The sequence below is a fragment of the Onychomys torridus genome, chromosome 17 (assembly GCF_903995425.1).
Source record: "Onychomys torridus chromosome 17, mOncTor1.1, whole genome shotgun sequence".
NCBI classification, from domain to species: Eukaryota; Metazoa; Chordata; class Mammalia; order Rodentia; family Cricetidae; genus Onychomys; species Onychomys torridus.
This window is the reverse complement of record NC_050459.1, coordinates 10,922,855-10,932,435: the sequence shown is the minus strand read 5'-3', so window position 1 is coordinate 10,932,435 and position 9,581 is coordinate 10,922,855. Positions and strand designations below refer to the sequence as shown.

General features: G+C 47.5%; 1 protein-coding gene across 2 annotated transcripts; it reads left to right on the top strand.

Annotated features, from left to right (window-relative positions):
* The first annotated feature begins 3,900 nt into the window (after window positions 1-3,900).
* Coprs (coordinator of PRMT5 and differentiation stimulator) lies at window positions 3,901-9,550 on the top strand. Of its 2 annotated transcripts, XM_036166396.1 has the most exons (5): window positions 3,901-4,027; window positions 6,425-6,491; window positions 8,492-8,701; window positions 8,976-9,032; window positions 9,146-9,550. In XM_036166396.1, the coding sequence occupies exons 1-5, from the start codon at window positions 3,959-3,961 to the stop codon at window positions 9,313-9,315; spliced, it is 573 nt and encodes a 190-aa protein (XP_036022289.1). In that variant the 5' UTR covers window positions 3,901-3,958; the 3' UTR covers window positions 9,316-9,550. The 2 variants fall into 2 exon arrangements, with proteins under 2 accessions (XP_036022289.1, XP_036022290.1); XM_036166397.1 differs by lacking the exon at window positions 8,976-9,032.
* Window positions 9,551-9,581: the final 31 nt, after the last annotated feature.

Here is a 9,581-nt window from a genome sequence, read left to right as displayed (position 1 = left end):
AACTGGAGCAGTAAAGAAGGACACAGCAGTAAAGAAGGACACAGCTGCCCGCAGAGAAGGGTATTCTGACAGCATGGAGGGCATTCATCCATTTGAATTCCACCCTTTAACTTAACATTGTGCTGTCACTGGAGCAACATTCAATGCAGTTTTATTTAGCATGAAGTTTCACTTACTGGGGCTGGTGGGGTAGTTCAGAGGTTAAGAGCCCTGGCTCCTGGCTTCCAGAGGTCCTGAGTTCATATCCCGGCAACCACACCCTGGCTCACAACCATCTACAATGAGATCTGGTGCCCTCTTCTGGCATGTAGGCGTACATGCAGGCAGAACACTATAAATCTTTTTTTTTTAAAAAGTTTCACCTAACAATATGTTGTTTCTCAGGCAAAGAGATGGCTCAGCAGTTAAGAGCACTCTTCCAGAGGACCCAGGTTCAATTCCCAGCACCCACATGGCAGCTCACAACTGTCTGTAACTCCAAGATCTGACAGCCTCACACAGACACACATGAAGGCAAAACAGCAATGCACATAAAATAAAAACTGAAATTTAAAAACCCAGTATGTTGTTTCTCTATATCACTGAAGAATCTTAGGGACTAGGGAGATGGCTCAGCAAGTAAATGCTTACCATTCAAGAATGATGACCTGAGTTTGGATCGCCAGCAGCCGTATGAAGAGCCCGGCACACCTGTAACAGAGTATTGGAGAGACTGAGGCAGGAGGGTCCCTGAGGTTTGCTAGACAGTTAGTCTTGCCTAATCAATGAACTCCAGGATCAGTGAGAGATGCTGTCACATCTAAGGTGTAGAGCCATAAAGATCCTGTGGTGGTCCTCATGGGATCATGGATTTGAATGCTTAGTCACTAAGGAAAGATTAGGAGGTGTGGCCTTGTTGGAGGAGGTGTGTCCCTGCAGGTGGGCTTTGATTTTCAAAAGCTCCTGCCAGGCCCAGTGTCTGTTTCTTTCTGCTTGCAGATCAGGATGCTGCTCTCAGCTACTTCTTCAGCACCTTGGCTGCCATGCCTGCTGCCATGATGGTGATGGACTGAACCCCTGTAACTGGAGGCAAGCCCCCAATGAAATGCTTTCCTTTATAATAGGTAGCCTTGGTCATGGTGTCTCTTTACAGCAATAAAACTGTAACTAAGACAGACACCTTGAAAGGGGGCATCCCCTGCCTGGTGCAGGAGTTTTTGTTAGATGGTCTTGGCTCTTAGAGAAAGCATGGTCAGACCAGATGGGGAATTTTCATTTCATGTGTAATAGGTCCTTTTAGGCAGGTAATAGTTTGATTCCTTAGGACTTCTCAGACATCCTCACCGGTTATTTCACCCTTCCCCCCTCCTCTGTACTAGCCCCCTCCCTCCTTCTCCCTAATTAGAGCCCTCCTGTTCTTCCCCTTTCTCACACCCTGCTAGTCCCTTGACTGCTCCCCACCCCACCCCCAAAAGCTCTCCTTTTACTTTACTGGTTTCTGCAGTTATTCCAGGCTATACACTCATATCTGAAATGTGGAACCAGGAGCCTGAGATGAGAACACGTGACCTTTTTCTTTCCGGGTGTGGTTACCTCACTCAATGTGACTATTTACTTCATCCACTTATCAGACCAGACACTGGAGAAGAATAGATGGCGTTGTTTTAATATTTTCTTCATGTTTTTCTTGTCTTCATATCCTTTTAAAAACATTTGACGTATTTTGTGTATGAGTGTTTTGCCTACATGCCTGTCTATGTACTATGGACATGCTTAGTGCCTTCAGAGGCCAGAAGAGGGCAACAGGTCCCATGGAACTGGAGTCACAGATGGTTGTGAGCTGCCATGTAGGTGGTGGGAACTGAACCCAGGTCCTTTAGAGGACCTACTGGTCTGTCTCTCCAGTCCATCTTCACGTTCCTAAACTACTTAGATTGCTTTTGTTGTTGACGCTAACTTTTGAGATATTGTTAATGTATTAAGAACATTAACTTTTGTTTATTTCAGGCCCCTTTCTTTTGCTTTTTAGAAAATAGAGATGTTCTCTATGTGTGATTTCTATTGTTAAAATGCTTTGAACACCCTTTCTCTTGTTGAGCACAGTGCAGGCTTTTTTTCTTTCACCCAACCATGCATCATTTCCCAGCACAGCAGGTTTTTCCCAACTGACTTTCTTATGCTGTTGTCTTTCTGCTGACTCGTGGCTTGCTGCCTATTTAGGTTTTTGCGCTCTAAAATGTTGTTTGCTTGTCATTGTCTTAAAGTAAAAAGTTTCCCTCTGCTCCCTCTCGAGTCCTGGCAAGTTTAACTAAGTTACATGGCATTTCTATTAGAAAAGACACTTTTCCCCTCTACTATGCACAGCGAGAAGACGACGGTGGCAGGCTACTGTAGACCCTGAGGTGGCCCCTGGGGTTTTGTATTGCTGTATACAGTTCTCCTTATTGCATGTTATGAAAATGCATAACTAGTTCCTAGAGTTGCAGTTAGTTGCGATGGCCACATTTAACAATTATTTTTTAAAGATTTTATTTATTTATCATGTATACAGTGAGTGTTCAGCCTGCAGGCCAGAAGAGGGCACCAGATCTCATTATAGATGGTGGTGAGCCACCATGTGGTTGCTGGGAATTGAACTCAGGACCTCTGGAAGAACAGCCAGTGCTCTTAGCCTCTGAGCCATCTCTCCAGCCCATGTTTAACGATTTATATCTGAAATTAAATAATCGAGTTTCTTTTCACATTGACCGCACTGTAAATGCTCAGTAAACACGTGGTCACCATAGCAGACAGCACAGGTAAAGAACCTTTATTTCTATCATGCAAAAGATTCTTTGGGCAGTGCTGACCTAGAGAGTCTGTTAGATTTGAAGACAGGACAACCAAACAGAACACACATTGACTGGCCATATTCCTTCCTCTGTAAGAACGACTGTGAAAGAAAAAAGAATGAAATATTATGAATCAACTTTACCTGAAAAAAAAAAAAAGATGTTGAATGTCTTACGTTGTTTGCAAACAACATACTATTTAAGGGAGATGAAGAGGCTTGTGTTCCAAACAATGTCATAAGGTGACTTGATGAACAAGGAATCCCAGCTTTCCTGGTAACCATGCCCTTGAACTAGTTTGTTAGAATCTAGGCTGTGCTGGGGAGGCAGAAAAGGCTGTCTTTACAGCTGTATTATCCAGATCCTTCCATCCACACAAACGCGCACATACACTCTATCCGCAGCAAGCTGCTGACTTATGTCTCTGAAGAAATAGGGAAATAACCAGATTGGAGACTTATCCCATTGAAAAATGGAGGTTTGGTCAACTTCTACTGCCCAATGGTTATTGAACTCCAGGGCCACTACCTGTGCCTCGAGTCAGGTCCAGCTACCCATACTCAATAAGCCAATAAAAATAGCCAAACTCATCGTGGAAAGAAGGAAATGGAGACTTATCCAACGTAGTCACATTGCTGACTTGGAGCACAGGTTTTGACTTCGATGACACAACCGCAGAATGTCTCTGGGCTGTACCTTGTTTTGACCATTTATCCTGCCTCCCAATGGATTGACTTCAAAAGCGATCATTAAGCCAAGGTGGCAAGTCTCCAGGCTGCTGAGTTCTTTCACTCATTATTGGATGCTGTATGTAGTCCAGCCGCAGCCTGAAATCTGGAAAACCCTGTGATGGGGTGGAGCGAAAAGGGATGGAGCAGTGACCCCGGGTAGACACCGGTCATTTAATACTGCCACGGTGGGGGGAAGAAAGCCCAGTCCCGCCTATGGCTCCCAACCATCGCTGGACGTCAGACAGAGCCTGGGAGCCTGCGGTCGGGGATCGACGCAGGTGGGCGTGTCGTCCGGCGCCACTGCCCCTGCGCCGCCCCGCCCCCTCGGTGGCAGCGCCACGCCGATTGGCCCGCTCCGCCGCCCGTCGGCCGTCACGTGCCGGAGCGTCCCTGGCGCCTGGCTGTGTGCGGCGGGGCATGGACCCTCGGGCGGCCAGCGGGCAGGGGTCCGGCGAGCGAAGGGCGCGGGAGGTCCCCAGGGCGGAGGTGAGCGCCGCGGGGTCGGGGGAACGCGGGCACCTGCGATCGCCCGGGCCGGCAGGCAGGCAGGCAGCCGCGGGGCTCGCCCGCTGCGGAGGGGCCGCTCACCCGGGCAGCGCTCGGGGGCCCCCGCGAGCACGCGCCGAGCCTGGCCGGTAACGGCGGGAGTGAATGGAAGGAAGGTGGAGCTGGGGGCCGGGGCCAGGTGGGAGAGGTGAGGAGACGCAGGTGGTTTTTGTTTGTTTTGGGTTTTTTTTTTTTTTTTTGTACCTTGAGGACCTCTGGCCACTGGCGGGGATGTGCAACTGACCTTGGACGCCAGATGCCACCCGTGCTTTTTCCCATTTGATGAAACGGAAAGGCCCCTTGTGACTCGGGGATTCCAGAAACTTCTTTGCAAGTGGCCACAATAAGCCTTTTCCTATGACCCACCCAGCCTTATTCGGCGTCCACCACTACAGTGAGCTTGACTGCAGGCATCCTATTCACCAGAAGCCACGCCTTGTGCCTGACCCAACGTATATGCTAATTGGGTGTGTGAATGGAAGGAATGCTTACTTGCGCATCAAAGATGGTACTTGCAGCAACAGTAGCAATAAATTCGCAAAGAAAATTAGTTCTGCAGAATAGGAGGGCACTAACTTTGTCAGGGTGGAGCGGGAAAGGATGTTCTTAGAGGGTAGTGGCCAGTAAGGGGTCTGTAGGTCAGAAATTGCCAGGCAAATGGCCTTGGAGCTTGGGTCCTAGGGCAGGCCTTTGATCTAGGTTCAGCAAGCCGGTGAACGTGAGAGGCAAAATGAATGGCGTTGCTGGGATGTGGATGGCTGTGGCGAGCCCACGAAGGTTTGGGGTAGAGTAGTGACTGCCGTTTTTAAGACTGAGCAGGAGTGGAGTTCAGGAAAGAGGTCTGACACCTTGGGGTGGGGGGCGGCAGTGAGCTGTTGTTCTGGGTTATCACTGACCACAGGAGGCGGAACTGAATTAAAAGTCCAGGCATGACTGGTGTAGGATGAAATGTCCATGTAAGACAGGAGAGCTAGCACGGTGGTGGTCTTACAGTTTGGTTTGGTTCCCAGCACAGTAGGTGGCTCACAGCCATCTACAGCTCCCTCTCCAGGGAATCCAACACCTCCTGGTACACTCACACACGCAAATATACGTAAATAAGTATATAAATAAAAAAAAAATAAAGTGGGGCTGGAGAGACGGCTCAGAGGTTAAGAGCACTGACTGCTCTTCCAGAGGTCCTGAGTTCAATTCCCAACAACCACATGGTAGCTCACAACCATCTGTAATGAGATCTGGTACCCTCTTCTAACCTGTAGTCATACATGCTGTATACAAAATAAATAAATCAATCTTTAAAAAAACAAAGTGAATTTAAGTCAAATGTTACTTTTCTGCAGTCTACCAGGTGGTTTGTTATTGTTGTTACCTTTAATTATAGTTTTTGAGACAGGGTCTCATGTAGCCTAGGAGCTCACTCTGTGACCAAGAATGACCTTAAACTTCTGGTCTCCCACCTCACCCCCACTTCCCAAATGCTGAGATTACGGGCATGCGCCACCAGGCCTGGTTTTATGTAGTACTGGAAAATCAACCTGGGACATTGAGCACCCTAAGCAAACACTCTACCAACTGAGCTACATCCCAGCCTGTATTAGGTGTCTTCACAAATGTTCTGTCAACATAGGACCCCTGCAAGGTCAGAACAGCGACCCCCAGTTTCCATGGGTCATGCCCTGAGCACATGGCAGGGCCAAGATTGAAGTCTGGCCTCGCCATCCAAGCTGTGGACATTAACTGGTTCCACTGGAGAGAGATCTTGGGGGCAATTAAGTTTGGGGGAACATTGAAGTAATGGGGCATAAAATTACCTGGTTGGAGTGGTTCCAGTGTTTAGGAACTAAAACTCTGGTTCCCCACATCCCATCGGGGAGACACTTAGAAGGAGCTGTTAGATATGAGGTTAAGTCACTGAAAAGGGGAAGGTTTGCAGAGAAGTAGCAGGTGCAGGAAACAGCTTCCAATGCTGGCCAAGAGAAAGGGATGAGATAGAGTGGCAATAACGGTAGAGGACAAGCTTGACACACAGACCTCAAATTACAAACCCTGAGACCTAGGAGCTGTCCAGAGTGTCTCTAGGGTCTCCGAGCCTGGAGAAGTCCTGGTACCCAGACTTCTGAAGAGCGTCGGAGGATGAGAGCAGAACTGGCAGCTGTCAGTTGCCAGTGCAAGAAAGCATTCTGGGGGGGGGGGGGTTGCTGGGGTGATGGCCACAGGCCCTGCTCTCTCTAGCCCTGCTACAGTGTGAGGGGCACTGTGGGAGGGTGGGCTTAGAGCTTCAAGGTAATGACATGTCCCAGATACCCAAGTTCCTGGTAATGATTTCTCCTTCCACAGGCTGGCTTTGCCGCAGCTGACCTCTCTGGTCAGGAGACGGAGACTGAGATGGCCGTGGACCGACTAGGCAAGTAGACGGCACAGACTGGGGTGGACGCTGGAAGAGACGGAGAGAAGACAGCGTAGTCTCTTTGTCTTACGTGCCTTTTCTTGCTAGCCAGTCCTCTTTGCCAGTGAGTTACCTCCTTTGCCCACTGTTTCAAAGGGACCCTTCATTTGGAAGCTTCAAGGAAGTACTGGACTTGGTATGGATCCAAACCACCTATTTCACTGGGAGGAACAACTTGAGTCAGTGAGAAACACACAGAGCATGTAGCCAGAGGAGCTTATTTCAGTTCCTGATCCAGTTTTAGTCCTTGGACTTGCATTTTTCATCCTTAGATAAGTCACTTAACATTTCTGTATTTTTTTAAAATTTATTTTATGTGCGTTGATGTAAAGATGTCAGATCCCCAGGAAATGGAGTTATAGTTGTGAGCTGCCATATGGGTGCTGGGACTTGAACCCAGGTCCTCTGGAAAAACAGCCAATGCTCTTAACCGCTGAGCCATCTCTCCAGGCCCTCTGTATTTTTTAAATGGCGTGATAATACTTCCTAATGTTGAGGGAGAAGCTGTGTAATACATTCGCCACTGTGTAATTATAGTTAAATAAGAAGTTCAGTCCCTCTTTACCATGCTTAGTGAGCACATGTGACATACTGTTGTAACCTGGAAGAGAGTTCTGATGGGTAGTGCTGGTCTATAGATGAAGCATGCAATGGGTGTAATCGTAGCAGCTGGCAGGTGCTAAGCACTTGCTCTATGTCAGGCACAGTTCCCAGTGCTTTCTTTTTTCCCTAAATAAACGCACAACAACCTGGTTACTATTTGACTGATGAGAAACTTAAGGCACATAATAAAGTCTTAAAGCACTGTAAATTGACCATTCAGCTGCACTGAGGTGTACAGTCTGGGGGTGTTCAGCCCAGTGACAGGGTTACACAGTTGTCACCACTAGTTGTAGAATATTTTCCTAACCCCGGAAGGAAATCCTGTACCTGTGAGAAAACACCCTCCACCATCTAGTTCCTGAGCCTCTAACTACTCATCAGCTTTTGTCCTCCTAATGATTACCTGTTCTGAACAAGCACATGTGAATATACAGTAAATGAAATTACACACTCCATGGTCTCTTGTGTCTGGCTTCTTCCAACTCAGCACATTTCCAGGTCCATTCACGTGGCAGCAGCCACCACTCATCTGGCTGAACAGTACCACCACTGGGTAGACTGCATTTTGTTGATCCCTATGACATTTGGCAACTGGGAATGGTGCTGCAGGGGAACTTTTTGGTTTTTTTGGGGTTTTTTTGTTTGTTTGTTTGGTTTTTTCTGGTCTGGGATGTTCTTCATTCTCTTGGGTGTACTGTTACAAGTGGAATTGCTGAGGCATGTGGTAATTTCATGTTTAAGTTATTGAGGAATCAGTTGATTGAAGTGGCACATTTAGTATTTGGCAGAGCAGATCTGAGCTAAGATAACCCGTCTCCGATTCTGTGATGTCACGTGTGTTTTATAAGACTGTCGCCACGACAACCTTAGCACCCCAGCTCTTTTCAGGCCGGTTACTCCTTACCTCAGCCCTGGGATGGCCACAGGACTCTGGGCCTTGGAGGTCCGTTTGTCTCAGTGCTGTGGGGCTTCCCCCAAGTTGAGGAGAAAGATCGTGGAGACTGGATGGACCTGTTCTGTTTCCCTTTGTACAAGCACCCACCTCTCATGAGCTTTAAAGAAAGTGCAACTCCTTGGGGTACGTTGACCTGTAAATGACCTGAAAATATCGCCTGTGCGAAGTCCCCGTACTCAGTGGCCTTGTTTAAGACCAACATCTTGAAAAATAAAGTGGTCAGCCCCATTTCTAAATGTAAACTAAATACTGGGAGTGTAAGTGCTCAAGTAACTAAAGAGCTGTGTCTAGATTTTCACTCCAAGAAGAAGAAGGCGGCTACCAGAAAATTTCTAACCATATGAGCAGACCTCCTCCAGTTTTTTTCAATTTTAGAATATTTCTTTTGTTGATTTTGTAGCCAGTGGAGCCCAGAGCATCTCTAGTGACATTCCTACCCATGTTGAGGGCCCAAGTTTGGAAGAGGAAGGCTTTGCTGTGGAAGAAAAGGAAGCTGACGGGGAACCGGATGCCTGGGAGCTTCCAGAAGGCCCACCCGTGGGACAGGCTACTGATCTCTTCAGCGAAGACTGGGATTTAGAGCTGAAAGCAGACCAAGGGAATCCTTACGGTAGGTAGGGAGTGTGGGGCTGAGCCACAGCTGCCCAGACTCCTTCACACTGCCCCTAAGGCAGATAAAGGTTTGGGAGTAGGATCACATACATGAGCTCAGCCTCATCTTTGATCCAGGTCTGGAATTTCTGCTTTTTTACATTAAAAAAATGCCACTGATTCCACGATGCATCGATTTGTTTTAACAAGAAAATTCTCTCCTAAAGACTCTGAGCTGAGCTGTGCAGACAACAGTACTCTGCTATCCATTGTCTTCTTCCTTTTTACTTCAGAGAACTTTGAGGATAAATGTGCTGTCAGAATGCCTTGTTTGCATTGCCTCAGGAAAGGTGTGTCTGTCTGTTATTAAGATAATTGCAAGTCTTCCCTGTCTTTTCTTATGCAGTCCAGTTTCACCACCACCACCACCCTTCTCTAATCTGTCTTTTGAAACTGTCTGCAGATGCCGATGACATCCAGGGGAGCTTTTCTCAAGAGATTAAACCCTGGGTGTGCTGTGCCCCACAAGGAGACATGATGTATGACCCCAGTTGGCACCATCCACCTCCACTGATACCACATTATTCTAAGATGGTCTTTGAAACAGGACAGTTTGATGATGCTGAAGACTAAAAGTGTCACTTTCTGCTCGCCTTGTGAGAGCTCTTGTGTTTTCCAGATCAAGGGTTGTTTTGTGTGTTTTCAGTGAGATGTCCTATCCCAGGCAATGTTCCCAGTGGTCCCTCAGTATGGGCCACAGACGGGCTAACTGGGTCCTGCTGCTGCCCCGTTTATTGTTGTTGTTGTTAGTGGACTCTTTGTCTGTCAGAGTTGTGTTCTTTATAAATAAAGGAAGGGAAAAAAATAACTCAGTCTACTTTGTCTACATTTCCTTATGA